At 47.2% G+C, this 14,432-nt stretch overlaps 1 protein-coding gene across 2 annotated transcripts in view; it reads left to right on the plus strand.

The window, feature by feature from the left end:
* syde2 (synapse defective 1, Rho GTPase, homolog 2 (C. elegans)) overlaps nt 1-10,804 on the plus strand; it is a 31,603-nt gene extending 20,799 nt beyond the window's left edge. For both annotated transcript variants that reach the window (XM_011615092.2, XM_011615094.2), the window contains exons 6-8: nt 4,814-4,995; nt 5,376-5,607; nt 8,339-10,804. In XM_011615092.2, the coding sequence (XP_011613394.2) occupies nt 4,814-4,995; nt 5,376-5,607; nt 8,339-9,048 (1,124 nt within the window). In that variant the 3' untranslated portion in view covers nt 9,049-10,804. The remainder of the gene's footprint in view (nt 1-4,813; nt 4,996-5,375; nt 5,608-8,338) is intronic.
* Nucleotides 10,805-14,432: the final 3,628 nt, after the last annotated feature.

Raw genomic sequence — 14,432 nt, forward strand, 5'->3', positions numbered from 1 at the left:
AGATGGAAGAGTGGGTGGAAGTGGACAGGGAGAGGGGGAAGGGCGGCAGGTTTAGCATGTTCAAAAATGTCCAGCTGGGATTCAATTATATGTTTATTCTTAAAGCACACTCTTACCAAACGTTCGGCTCAAAAACTCTTCCAGGTGATTGACACTTTTCATTTATATTACCAGATTTCATCATTCTCTTTTGAAATTCCTCCCAGCGTTGTTGTGTCTCCTTTGAAATATAAAGGCCGATTATTGGATTAAACTGGAGTCCCTCCAAAGTAAAGTCAGACTAGGCTAATAAGTGAAGATCCAGTGGATGAGATAAGAGGGCTGCTGTGTCACACGGCTAATTTAAAAGAGGAGGTAGTGAAAGGGATTATCCAGAGATCAGAGTTCAAGCCAAAGCTTGCACAACATGCTCAGTGTGCGGCGCTCATTTGTTTCAAATCACAACCTGTTGTTTCAAATCACAATTCAGTGGAAGTGAGAAAAAAAGAAAAGCGAAACAGGGTTTGTCTCTTTATCGCACTCTCTGTAAACATGGGAGACAGTGTGTGTGTGTGTGTGTGTGTGTAGGGGGGGGGGGGTGTTGATGTAGGAACGGCGGAAATATAACCTCCATCATGTTCTAACAAAAGCCAGAACTCATTTTTCTGAGGAAAATCTCTCAGTTGGAAGTGGCAGTAGCTCAAGGAAGGGTGGGGGGGGCGTTGACTGGTGAAGTTTGCTAATGAGTAATCCATCAGCTCCAGTTGTTTTGGCCTTCCAGTGGAACCAGTGAGGTCCAAAGGCTGGAAACGGGGAGACATATTTGTCCACCGTCTTCACAACTGAAAGGACGGCCTCACAAACCCTGCTGGAGGACACAGCACAGGTATTGATCCCAGTTTACGGGACTTCATTTGCCTTTCCTGACTTGCCTTTTCCGTGGTCGACTCCCCTTCCCCCCCACCCCCGGCGGTACTCCAGTGAAGACATGGAAAGTCATTAACAAGTGCCCCCTTTGTTGCCGAACAAACACAGATGGTATTTGGCTCACGCATGAAGGATTAGCTGAACCCTGGGCTGGCCTGGGGAAGCAGGCGAGCACTTTACAAAGCGCTGCAGGCCTGCGTGGGTGTCGGGATATTTCTGCAGGTCAGGAGCCCAGAAAACTGACACGTTTCTGAGGGATCAGAACCAGCATGAACCAGCGCCGCTGTGCCCACAGTCGGGGAGGACTTTTGCTCATCTAGGGCACCAAAGGCTGCGGAAAAGCTGACCGTAAAATGCTCCACCAAACGGGGAAGCAAGGCACATACGTCTCCTCTGGCCCCCTCTAGTGCTGTGGGGGCTGGCAGGACGGCACGGATGGGGCCAGACGTAGAACAAACCCCCATTTGTTCTCCAGGCGAGGCGTTGACGGCAGCTCTGAAAAGAGTAGTGACCTTCCCCTTTGTTTGAACAACAGGTCAAAGGTAGAGCCGTGCCCTGGCGCATTGTGCATCTTGTAGCGTTTGGTGGCGCATTTTAGAGGCTGAAAAAGTCTGAATTCCTCTTTAAAAAAGCCTCGATGCGCTGCCGCGTCGGTTCTCTTTATTGCCGGGCCAGTTTTAATCGCAAGATGAATGATAATTGCTTTCTTCTGTTATCTCCGCGCCGTTTTGGGGTGAGATCAGCAGACGCCCGGCGTGTTTTCGTTGTCAGCTCGCCCGTGAACGGAAGTGAGGCACCTGCAGGGAAAACACGCTGAGCCCGCGACCTTGTGCGTGTGTGTTTATGTTTCACAGAGCGTGTGTATGTTTATTACCGAATCAGGAACCAATAGGGGCGCGTAGACGGAAGTAAACACAGGCACTGACTCATAGCAGGTTAATGATCGACCCGAATGGCTGTGTTCTCAGCACTCCAGGGAAACGCGTGTGCGCACGCATGAGCTAAAAGCTCACTGGTTTCAGCCCGACCCGGCTAGCGTGTATGTTAAAGGGGTCGTGCATGGCGTGTGAGCCAAAGACTGGATATTGTGTTTCATGTATCAAATCCGTGCCGCTGTTGTTGTGTCTTCCCGGCACAGAGGGGGTCGGGGGGGTCTGCGGCGTGTGGGTTTAAGCTACACCATATCTGCACACTTCATCCTCCTCATCTCCCCCCTGCTGAGATAATAATGAAATCACACAACTGTTTTTCTTTTGTTTCCTGGATGTCTTGTTGTCCCGAGACAAACTGATTATTATTATCTCCAAAAACTCCAGAGAAAGAATGACAACAGGAAGCCGGAGGACGGCCCCTCCGTCTAATCTGCGCTGGAGATCAGCTCGGCTGAGTTGTAGATAAGGACGGACGTGAATCAGAAACACAAACAAAATGCAACGGTTGCACCACGGCCCAGCGAGACTCACTCACAGGGGACATATTTCATTACAGCGTCATTGTATGAAGTTCTAAGTGCATGTTTGCCCGGAGCTGCGTTAGTCTGACCTGGCTAATTTACAGGCTGACACAGGACGCCAGTGTGTGCTTGAAGAGTAGATGTGTTTGTGGAGCTTGAAAAGCCACCATTGAAGGCCACTTAGCATGTGTGAGTGTGTGTGTTTTCATGTACATGTGTACTGTCACTGTACCGCATATAGGATGGGTTTTTTTAGGGCTTGGTAATACACACAATATCATTCTAATGCCTAAATTATATATGTATATATTTCCTATTTGTTTTATGTTGAAATGACTATAATAGGCATTAAAATCCAGGCTTTTTAGGTCTGAATTGGGATTATGCACAACAATGGTCGGTGTATTTTCTGGGTAAAGTGCGCTTAAACAGCTTGTCATTAGCTAAAGGGAAACAAAGCAAATGCGTGTAAATGATGACAGACATTGAAACCGAGGCTACTGGGAAACCTTGTGCTGGATTTTAGCTCCTTTCACTGGATAATCTCAGATTTGACCGGCGCGCTCTCCTGTGCGGCGCTGCAGTCAATTAGAAAAGGAAATCTTGTCATTTAAATATGCAAAAATGGGACTGTTTAAATGAGAAAAGACAATGGTAGTTAGGAGCAGGGTGAAATTTTTAAGTCTCTGGGTTCCTTAAAGAGCGCAGCGAGGATTTAGCGGGATTAGCGAGTTAGCGTGTTAAGTGGCGTGCTCAGTTCCCCTGACTGTGCCACAAGGTTGAGAGTGGATTTATAGTAAATCGCATTGTAGTTTGCTGTGAATAGAAGGTAAGAAATACCTCCACTAAAGTGGGACTTCCTATTTCCAGATGCCTGCTCTAATCTGAGTCAGGATTGTGTCACTACTTTGGGGAATTTCTGTGAATCGGGTCAGGGTTAGGGGTCACATTGCTTTTAGACTCCTGCTGTCATGTGACCAAGTCTATTAGCAGCAAACAAAATGTACATTCTTACATAAGCGAAGCCTCTACCAGAAATTTAGCAGCCAAAACTTTAGGAAAGGCATGAAATGAACTTGAATATTTGAGATTTCTGTGTTGCTTAAATCACCAGAGGAAATGCATAATGCTTGTCCCTAATTACAACATCTATAGAGAAATAAAGGCCAAAAGAGATTAGCCTTAATCCACAAGTGCGAAATGTAAATACCGAACATATACAGATAGAAGAGGAGGCTGTGCAGGATCACAGCTGACTGACAATGTAAGACACAAAAACTGTTACCAGAGCCAAGGAAATGACACGGTAAACATGTTAGCACAGGCACCATGTGTTGAAAAGCAGCAATCTCTGGCATCTCAATAGAGAATAACCCTCCCGAGGAGAGCTCGCTTCGATTCAGCTCTGCAAACGGCGGAGACAGAACAACGCTTATCCCGGCTTGTTTGAACAGCTGATAAGATAGGAGGGCAAAACAAAATTGTGTAACCCCGGCAGCTGGAGGTCTCTGACTAGTCCTCACAAAAGGCCATCTTGAGGTGACTTAATTGGGCTTTTGGCACTTTGAACTGTGTGCTAATGAGTAGCTGCTAGGCTGCTCCGTAAACAATGAGTGTAAAATATAGTTTATAATTCAACGCGTGTGTGACGGGCTGTGGATGTGGATTTTACAACAACTCCGTAGTCAGTTTACAAAATAAATAAATTAGACAACCTGGATCTAATACTGACCTAATGAGCCAATCCTGACAATGTCTGCAGGTGAGGGGAAAACTGAACTGCTCAGAACTCAATGAGCAACTTTTGAGTGTATAACTGGGCAGGTAAGTTCCAGCTGGAGTAACGCGGCAGAGCAACTGTGTTGTGTTGCAGCATAGGGCAAAAAGTTCATTCAAGGAATAAAAATGCGTGCGAGGGTTATATTTTGGGTTCCGTGTTCATCTAATTTGGCCCCATAAAAAAAACCCGTAAAATTATACAACTCATGCAAATTCTTCTTCTCACCCTGCAGTCGGGAATGACGGTAGTTTGGAGCGTAACCACCATAGCCTCCCGGGTATCTGTGAAAACTGATCCAGCTCCAGGCACAACGAAATGGGAGTCACCACAAAGAGCTCTCGCCCCCACCACCTGCGATTCTGATTGTTGAGTTACCCCCCTCCCCCCGAGCTCCCTGCCCCTCTGATGAAGAGACATACCTGCCATATTTCCCGGGCTTAGCGTGTTTTCCCGAAGCTAAATTCACAGGTGTGAATGTTCCGTCACAGACATCCCTTCTGTCTGCAGTCACACCCAGCTCCGGTCAGGCATCTCCGCAGACACCACAGGATCAACATGAAACCTCATGTTCAGAATAAACGCTTATGGAGGCTTTAATTGTGTACTTACATATCCTCACCTTGCTAGCATGTAGCATATTACTGTATTTTCTTCATGCTCTCCCTCTCTTTCAGGAGTGTTGAAAGACTACCTGCGAGAGCTGCCCTACCCTCTGATTAGCAAGAACCTCTATGAAGCAGTTCTGGAGTCCATGACTACAAGGCCTCTGCGGATCGGAGTAGCTGGCTGTGAGAATGACCAGGCCGACTCAGAGCACACCGTCAGCCTGCTGGACAGCCTGCCAGAGGTGGAGAAGGTGAGGAAAACAAGTGCTCCCCACCGTGTCTCAACACTTATACTGCGAAAGGACAACTGGTGGTGGTGGTGGTGGTGGTAGCTAATGACAGACTGATGATAGCTCTGCAGATCACTGTTGTTTGACAGCTCGTCCTACAGCCGATGTTAGCCGCAACGTGCAGTCGGAGACAAAATATGCCCTTATATATTGAAATATTATTGCTAGCTTTTGTGCAGGCTGTCACAAGTTCAGGCTTTTTTTTCTCCCGCTGAATTGAAAAGAGTTTCTGGGCTTCAGTCAGGAAGCACATTTTCCCAGTTAACCTCTGCTGCTTTCAGTGGTATTATCCCAGCTACTAATCATAATAATGACATGTCTTGTTTGTGTTTGTGCAACAGATGACACTGCGGAGGCTTCTTGACCACCTAAAATTAGTAGCGTCCTACCAGGAAGTGAACAAGATGACTTGTCAGAACCTGGCGGTGTGCTTCGGCCCCGTGCTGCTCAGCCAGCGTCAGGAGGCGTCCTGCCACACCAACCGCGTCTTCATCGACTCGGAGGAGCTGGCCAGCGCGCTGCACTTCAAAAAACACATCGAAGTCCTGCACTACCTACTCCAGCTCTGGCCAGGTGAGGGAGTGTCTGGCGCGGGTTCCTTTGTGCTATTTTCAACCTCGGTTTTTTGAGCTCCAGAAGGTCTTTTGGTTTGAAACGTTTATTTACAGTCAGATAGCATTAGTGTGCAGGACCCAGAAGCTTCGGTGCTGCTTTGAAGCTTGAGGTTATCCGCTGCCTGACTAAAAGCAGGTCCGATTGGCTGAAGCAACCATCTGTGGACCCTCAGGAGGCGAGCGCGTCATCACCGCACACTTATCCAGTCACAGCCGGGCCCTTCAGCCTGAGCGTGCGTCAAACTTTTTAGGCGTGGCCCCCGTGGCGACATAAATCTGTGACCCGGGACAGAGCCGGCAATGATGCTCGGTTCCAGCTGTGCGAACAGATGATCGGGTTTCGGGGAAGTTGGTGCTGTGAGCTGACAGAGATGACGGAAGAGCATATAAAAAAAATGAGTCCTTTTCTTTCTGCTCACTATTCAGTCGACACTCTTTGAGGCTTTGAGGCTGCCTGAACATCCATGACGCAACCTTCAGCCCAAACGTGAGCTTATTGTGTGGTAAATGAAAGGAAGCTGTTTTTCTTTTAATGCACGAGGGCTGCACTGTTGTGGCCAAGTGACAGAACACAATTGCACATTAACTGTGGCGGCGTGTTTTATTTATTTAAGATGTTCATTAGGTACACGCCAGCGGGGGATCCAAGTGGCTTCGCTGCCATTCAGTTTCAACCAAACCTGCTGATTGATGAGCTGATTGATGAGCTGATTGATGAGTTGACCTTGTCCTGTCTGGCCCCCGCGGTGTACTGCTTCCCCGGGATATCGGAGCCAACCCAGTAAATTAGCGTGGGGCTGAACGGCGTCCGCCCGCCTTCTCTGAGGACGACCAAAGGCAGCGGCTGAATGAGTCAGTGTGTGCAAATCCCATAATTGCAGCTTTGCCTGAGAAGTGGAACTTCAACACCAAAAGTGCCGAGATATTTTGGAGGGATGGGGCGCGGAGACAATGATGGAGCGACGGAGGTCAAGTAGTCTGCTGAGGAGGCTTTTCTCGGTCCTCATTAGAAGCCCGCACTCGTCTGCTGCTGATGTCACCTGCCCGGCACCTATAACCACCTGTAATAACCCTGTCAGCTTCCAGACCGACTCCGAGCTATTGTTTACGCCCTTTCTGACCTCTCCATTCTGCCCACTTCCCCCTCCATCTCTGAGCTCAGGGCGGCTGGACTGTAATTACACATTCCAGCCGTAACCTTTGACCTCAGCCCCCTGAAGTGGCACCCTGATATTTCACTTCATGGGGTGTTTTTCGCAGCCTCTTCCCTCCAGACTCCATTCTCGTGCAGTCTGTGTCGCACGTGCACGCGCGCTGCATCCAAGAGCACGTAAGGTGCGGCGGATTTTATTTTCCCATCTCCGTTTTGTCTGCTGACACCGAATAATTTTTCGTGAATCACGGCTGTTGTGTTTTTAAATGAGGATAATTAACGGGTGCAATTTCCCAGCTATAATTTGCTCGTGTCTTCAGCCTCAGGAGAGTTGCGAGGCATGCAACCACGCTTGGCAACGCTTGAGCAGATCAGTTCAGAAATACTGTTTGAAAACCTTTTAGGAATCATAATTTCCACGTCCGTGTGGAAAATAAACCTCAGAATCGAGTGTCGAATCACAGCTAAGATATTTTGTAGGTGTGCAGAGGTAAAGACAGACAGGTACCCGGAGTGGACGCTGTCCCTGTTGTTGCTGGGACGGTCACATGATTTTCCCTCCATCGAGTCCAGACATAGTCGACGTTAATCGTTAAGCGTGTTTAATCAACAGCCACAATCAGACTGGCAGTTACCAGCGAAGTGTGATGTGACTTCAGCGTGTGTGTTTGTGACCTTGAGAACACAGACGCACGTTCACTTGTGGATTGCTGAGTGTGTGTCGCGCAGATTAACGACACACAGCATCCAGATGATATTTTGTGAGCTCTTCTTAGTGCAGGTTCATTGTTATTTAAATTTAAACTATCATCTCTTCCCTCTACCAGTCCCCAGTTTGCCCCATTGTTGTGGTTAGTTGAAATAAATAGTTAATAACCTAATATCGTCCAACCGCATCTCAACATTTGGAACTTTTCAAAAAGGCTTTACTATAATAGGAAATGTTTTGAAATTTAACGATTTAATCGGTCTGTCTGGGAATTCATGCTGAGATAATCAGACTAAATGCTGCGAAATCCAGCCACTTCCCATGAAATCTGCAGGAGGGGTTATTTCAGTCCCCGGCTTAAAATATCAAGCCATACGTCAAAGTCCTCCGTGGCTGTGAAGATGCAGATGCTAATGATAATCGTGCGAAAGAGCGTGAGAGCCATTTTCTGGTATGTTCTTAATGCGATAGAGGCCAGAAGCAGCGTGCATCATCATCACAGCACAAACAAAAGTCCTCCATCAAGATAACGGAGCCGCGGCTGCACGTACTCTTCTGTGAGTCCTGACAGGATCAAAGATTGTGCGTTTCATGTTGCATCAAATGTTCTGCTTCTGGGATGATTTGAGCTTTTTTTTTAAGATTTACGACACATATCACAATTTTTAGTAGAGCCAAAGCCCGATTGGGTGCAACGTGAAACTCCTGCAGGATTTCTCAACGCTAAGCTAAGCAGGTTCTTGCTGTGTGTGTATGCTGTTATTTTCTGGGTTCATTAATTAGTGCAGCTTTAATGACAAAGATTGTTTTTGTCTCTTTATCCTCTAGTTGTGGATCCATCGGGCCAGTCCTCCTCCTGTTCTTCTTCTTCCTCCTCCTCTCACCTCCCTGCAGCCTTCTTGGCTCAGGCCTCCTCAGACATGGTCTCAGCTCCTCCTTTACGGCGCAGAAAGGAGCGTCCACAGGTCCTCAACCTGTCTACAGTGGATATGGCGGGGGTTCTCCGGCCCCGCCCGGGCCGCCTGGACAGCCCCAGCAACCGGTACGCTGGCGACTGGAGCGAATGTGGCGAAAGCTACTTCCCCTCTGAACTTCTGCTGCCTCCCAGCAAAGAAGAGGCAGACTATGACGATGTACCCTGTGAGGATGCAGAGGCGGCTGAGGAAAGGCAGCACGAGCCTGAGAACGTGGAGGCGGAGGAAGGGCAGACAGTCCCGTGCCCGGCTCCTGATCCGGAGCAACAAGGAGAGGAACCGGCCAACGAGGACAAAGAGGAGGAGGAGAAAGCTGTCGAGAGCGATAGTTCGGGCAGTGTGCAGCCAACTGAGGACCGGGATGAGGACGAGAGGGTGTGCGAGCACATCCTGCCTCCTCGTCTGCCTAAAGAGCACACCTACCAGGCGTACGTGAAGATCCAGGACATTAGCCCGGTGCTGAGCAACAGGGTCAACCTGAAGGACCTGCAGGAAAGCATCGACACGCTGATCGGCAACCTGGAGAGAGAGCTGAACAAGAACAAGCTCAACGTCGGCTATTGACTCCCCCACACATCCACACAGTGTTTGCGCAGCTTCATCGTCACCTGGTGCTGCTTTTTAAAGACAAAGAAGAGAGAGAGAAATGTAAACGGGGCACTTCTGGCATTTGTACCTTATCCAGAGACATTCCACAGTGTTTTAATTTTTATGTTTCAGTCCAGTTCTGTGTTGCTTTTCTTCTTATTAGAAGAACCCATTGACCCCTCAGGGGTTTTAAAAGGTGCCTTAATTGTGTGAAGGTGGTACGTTAAGAAGAAAATCCACCCTGGGGTTAAAAACGCCTCCCCTCTTATGATTATGATCCGCAGGATAACCTAAAGATAACAAGAGATCATAATAGTAATGTGTACATTCTATTTGAAGGTGGATTTTTCTCCAAAAGGCAGCAGAGAGCTTTTCTATTGAGGTATGAAACACTAAATATTGTAACAATAATGCACTTATGAAGCGGGCAGTGATGTAGTAGCCCGCCATCGTTCATGTAGTAGAAAATCTAGAATAATGAACGGACTGAACTGAGAGCTGAACCACCCTCACCGAAAACCTCTTAAGAGATTAACAAATTCAGGGACACGGCTTAATTTACGCAGTGTTTCGTATCTGTAACCAGAACCTAGAAGCTAAGGGTCAGAACGCAAAAGGAGGCTGAAGTTAGCGACTGACATGTGGTCCACGTGGCTTCGTATTCAGTGGTGTCTTCGCAGAATTGGGAGAAGACATTTCCTTGGCACGATTCTCCCGCTGTTGATTTTTACATTTTCAACAAATGGAATAATAATCAAACGTATTTCCACCCGTCAGACTCGGTGGTCATGTTAGCTGGAGCTCAAGCGTGAGGCTCCACAGGGTCTTAGCATGCACGAAGCTCGCTTATCTCCTCTAGTTCTCAGACACCCGACTTCCTCAGGCCACCGAAGAATTCTTTTGAGCCATTACTTTGCTTTTCTTTTTGGACGAACCAGCCAGAGCATGAAGCACTACTTCTGGACAGCAGGTCCGAGCGGAGGGTCTCAGTTAGTCCAAGATTTAAAACTCGCTGCCTAAATCAACAAAGGATGTTTTCAGCAATCCAGGGATTCAGAATGATCAGTATTTAACCTATATGTATATGTATGTAATTATATTAATGTATTTGGAGTATATTATTTTTACAGCTTCTGTTCCCGCCGCGTATTTAAATCCTTCTGATGACCTCGTAGGCGTTTTCCTCTGATCGTTTCCTCCCTTCGAGCTACCTGTACACATCTTAATGTGCTGGACTAATGTTGCAGCTTCAGTCGTGCAAATTCTGCCCTCTCAGAAGCAAAAGTGATGTTATTTTATTGTGCTGTGTATATATTTGGCGTCGTCTCTCGTCCTACAGCTGTGTTTAAAATAAGATGTATTTTTTTAAGGTACCGACGGTCGCATGGTCGAAAGCTTTACTGACAAACAAGGCTCGTTTTTATCTCCCCTTGTGTTTGATATTTATGTTGTGACTCACAGTATCTTGTAACGTTTGTACGAGTTCCGCGGAGTTCTCTGTCGGTCTGGGCTTGGCTCAAAAAAGAAAGAAAAAGAAAATTACAGTAGGAACCAGATGCACCACGCACCATCTTTTACTCCCAATCAGGCGTTCCCTGACCTCTGACACGGAATTGAGCCAATATTTCTGCCATTTCTGACAGTGGAAAAATGTCACTCGGCATCTGGAACGTTGTCTGTACTGATCCTGACAAATGTACGGTCGGAATAAAGTGTATTATTTTACAATCAGACGTTTCGTGTGAACTTTTGTTGGCTTTTGCGCGACATGCTGTTGCTTCCCTCATTATGCACCTATAAAAACAAACTCTTTTTTTCCCTACAGACACAAACGCATCACTGACAAATTCATGAAAAAGTGCAAACACACACAAACACACATCCCTAACACCATCTAACAATCCTGAGAATTGATGTATATCAATTCAGGGAAGTCATCTGGACCTCCCCACTCCGAATTCCGAAATTGCCTGAGTTGGCTTCTGGGAATCTCCCAGAAAGGACTTCCAGCTTAAGGGATATTCCCAGGAAGCAGCAAGACTCCAATAAAACACTGCTGGAAGGCTAATGTGGATGGATTGTTCTGACGGTCAGAGACGGCGCCGAAAGCGTCGCTGCAGCGAGAGAAGGAGCCTCATGATTTTAGGCCGCGTTTGATGTCCCCAGTAGAGGGAGATCAGGTTTTCATAGCTTGATTACGAGAAGGCTTTAAGAGCCTGCCCGCCCCCGCCCCCGCCCGCAGCCCACCTGAAGTCAGGAATTAAACATGTACATGCACCCAGCGCCCATAAATACTCGGTCTGGAATGCTGTAAATATAGACTCCCGTTTTCTGTATGGTATCTTCAGATATTCGGAGGAATTTAATGATGGAAAATGTTTTTACCTCACTGTTCTCAACCTGCAGTGAAAACCCAGGAGGACGGACGGAGACATAATAAGACGGAGCCTGTTTAGACAGTCATGGCCGTACCCGATTCCAGACCGAGCTGAACTTTTCTCCCTTCTAAATTTGGGAGAGAGAAGAGATGTGGGTCTCTTTAGGTAAACATCCTTGACAGCCACCTGCATGTGAAACCAGACCGTTTCTCCCTTTCTTTATCGGCTCCCTGTTCCCTTAATCTCTGCTGACCTTTGATTCTGTATCATGGCTGCGACAACCAGTCAAGCACACAAACTCTCTTTGTTTCAGGTTTTTTTCTCTGAAGGTTTGGGCATTTTTTTTCCACATTTTCCTCAGATGAATGAAAGAAAGTCACCATGAAGTGAGAATGTAATCACCTTTTTGTCCATATTTTCACCATTTGTTTAAAGTTCAAGGCTCAAAATTAATAAAATGTCACAGCGCCGATAGTTCCACCAAAATATATAAATACGTGAGAGAGCCCAGCCTGGGAATCTTTACACGCTGACCCCGGGTACACATTCCGTACATGCAGCGCCCGTCAATAGAAGGGCTATTAAACACATTTTTACCCAGGTCCAGGCCTTTCATGGTGCTTTTTTGGGGGGGGTCTTTTGTTCCCACTGCGATCCGGCCCCTGTACTTGGCAGCCCATCTAAGGGCCTCGGGGCCGATCTCGTGAAGCACCGCTGACAGACCTGCCTGTTCTGAACTGGGGTGATGATGGGGGAGCAGACCTGAGTTAATGGTGAAGAAGAGGAGGTAGAGAGAGGTGAAAGTGAAGAAGGGAGGGAAGGAGAACACAGAAGAGCGGCGCGTTAGATCCTCAGAGGCCAGGACCTCGCTCTCCACTGTCCTCGCTGCCTCCTTCATTGCTCTGTCACTCAGGACTATACTGTTTTATTTTAATAAGTCTAATCCCTCCCGGAGGTAAGCTGCTCATCACCTCCTACCCCCACCCAGCCCCCCACCCACGCCTCTACACGAGAGCGGCCTCCTTTCAGCGTCCAGGACAGGATGAGAGGTTTCGCTCTGCTTGATAGAAAAATGTGAAAGGTGAGACTGAAAAGGAGCCTCGACAGCGGCTGCAGTCGGGTTCACCGAGAAGATCTGGGCCCCCGTGGTTCGATAAGGTCGCAGGTGGCGCGTCTTTTGTAGCGCTTCATCCTGCGAGCAGCCTTGAACATCGCGCCGATATGATAACTTTGTTCTCAGCGGAGGAAGCGGCAGCTCAGCGAGGACTTTCACCTGTCTGCTGTCAGCAGAGCACTCCCCAGCTGTCAGCAGTGGAACCGGGGAGCGAAGCGGCTGCCTCGCTTCACAAGTCCACCTCCACTGATCAACTGATAACAAAGGGAAGAGCTTCTGACTGTGGAGAACTTTGTTCTTCTTCTTGATGCAGCTGCTGCAGTAAGTACAAATAAAGTTGTTTTTTGTGGTATAATTTTAGTAACACTCCATCTGTACTTTTATTATTTATTTTAGTATTTACCCTTCTGCTGTGGTATAAATGCTCTTAATACAAGATTAAATTCCATATAAAAACCTAGAAATAAAACAAATCTATAGGCAGTAGTGATACAAGGATACATAGCATGGGCTTCTTTATGATCAAAGCCCCTTGACTTCTGGGATTTTTGGAAGATCAAAGGTCAAAGTCCCTCCAGAACCCCCACCAAAAATCAATCATCTGTTCCTTCGCCCATTATCAACATTTCCTAAGAACATGAAAATCCATTCACAACCTCGTGAGTTAATTGTTCACACTCTGGCTGTTCCATAACCTCCTTGGAGGTAACAACTAATTTTCATGCTGTACAGAACAGCATCATTTTCAAACTGTAACAGCAAACAGACTGTTAAACAATTGCGACACATTTCCCAAATTTACTCTTGATGTTTGCAGCCATCCTCCCTGACGTTCAAACGAAAACCCTGCAGGGCTTCCGGTTTTGTCTTCGCCAAATGATGCGCTGACAGATTTGGAGACCACATCCTACAAAAATTCTCAGCGCTGGTTTGAAATCATCCCACAGTCGAGGTTGACGACGGACCAAAATTAAAGCGCTTAAACCAAAATGACGCTGAAGTATGTGGAGATTTCTGGCCTGAAGCTCTTTGTGTTGCTGATCTGCTGCACTCGACTTGCAGACTCGGCTGAGAAGCTTTTGATTGAAATAATTAAGTGTTCAAGAGGTTATATTTATACATAAGCAACCGCGGTATATTTTACATGGCTCGGAATGGAAAATAATTACACAAACCCCCCTCAGTAGAACCATCGGATTGGTGCAGAAGGTAAACATTCCACTAAAGCCCTTGTTGAATGCAGAAGTGTTGACAGTTCACCTTTGCACCGTGTTGATATCACGTGTGGATATAAATTGGATTTCCTGACAATGTGTGTGTGTGAGTGTGTGTGTGTGTGTGTGTGTGTGTGTGTGTGTGTGTGTGTGTGTGTGTGTCATGCGAAGGAATCTCGTCCGCCGATAACACGATTCACTGTAAACATGTGCGAGCTTTCAAATTAGAAAATGAAACCGAGTGAAGAGGGAACATTCCACAGGGCTGCCCCGGTCATCTGATCTCTTATGAGGTCGTAGGTCAAGTCATGAAATCTCCCAGAGGTCAGGAGTTTTAAAGGAGAGCAGCTTTTGTCGTTTACAGCGATGAAACAAAAGCCTGATGACTTGATGGGAGGTCATTTTACAAACGTGCCGAAAGCTCTGAAGTCAAGAGGATGAAGAGTGACTTTTTTTTTTTTGCCTAATTGAAGAAATAATCTTAACTTGCAGATATTCGAGGCCTCGTGGAGAACTTTGGATGGCTCCGACATGGAACGAAGCGTATGAAATGTTCTGCCTGCCCCATGTTGGGAGGCTTAGGGACCAGCCGCTCACTCTTCCTCAGCCTAGAAAACACCCTCCCCAGCAGGAGCAGCTAAGAGGCCGGCCCAG

Source organism: Takifugu rubripes, chromosome 20, assembly GCF_901000725.2.
Source record: "Takifugu rubripes chromosome 20, fTakRub1.2, whole genome shotgun sequence".
NCBI classification, from domain to species: domain Eukaryota; kingdom Metazoa; phylum Chordata; class Actinopteri; order Tetraodontiformes; family Tetraodontidae; genus Takifugu; species Takifugu rubripes.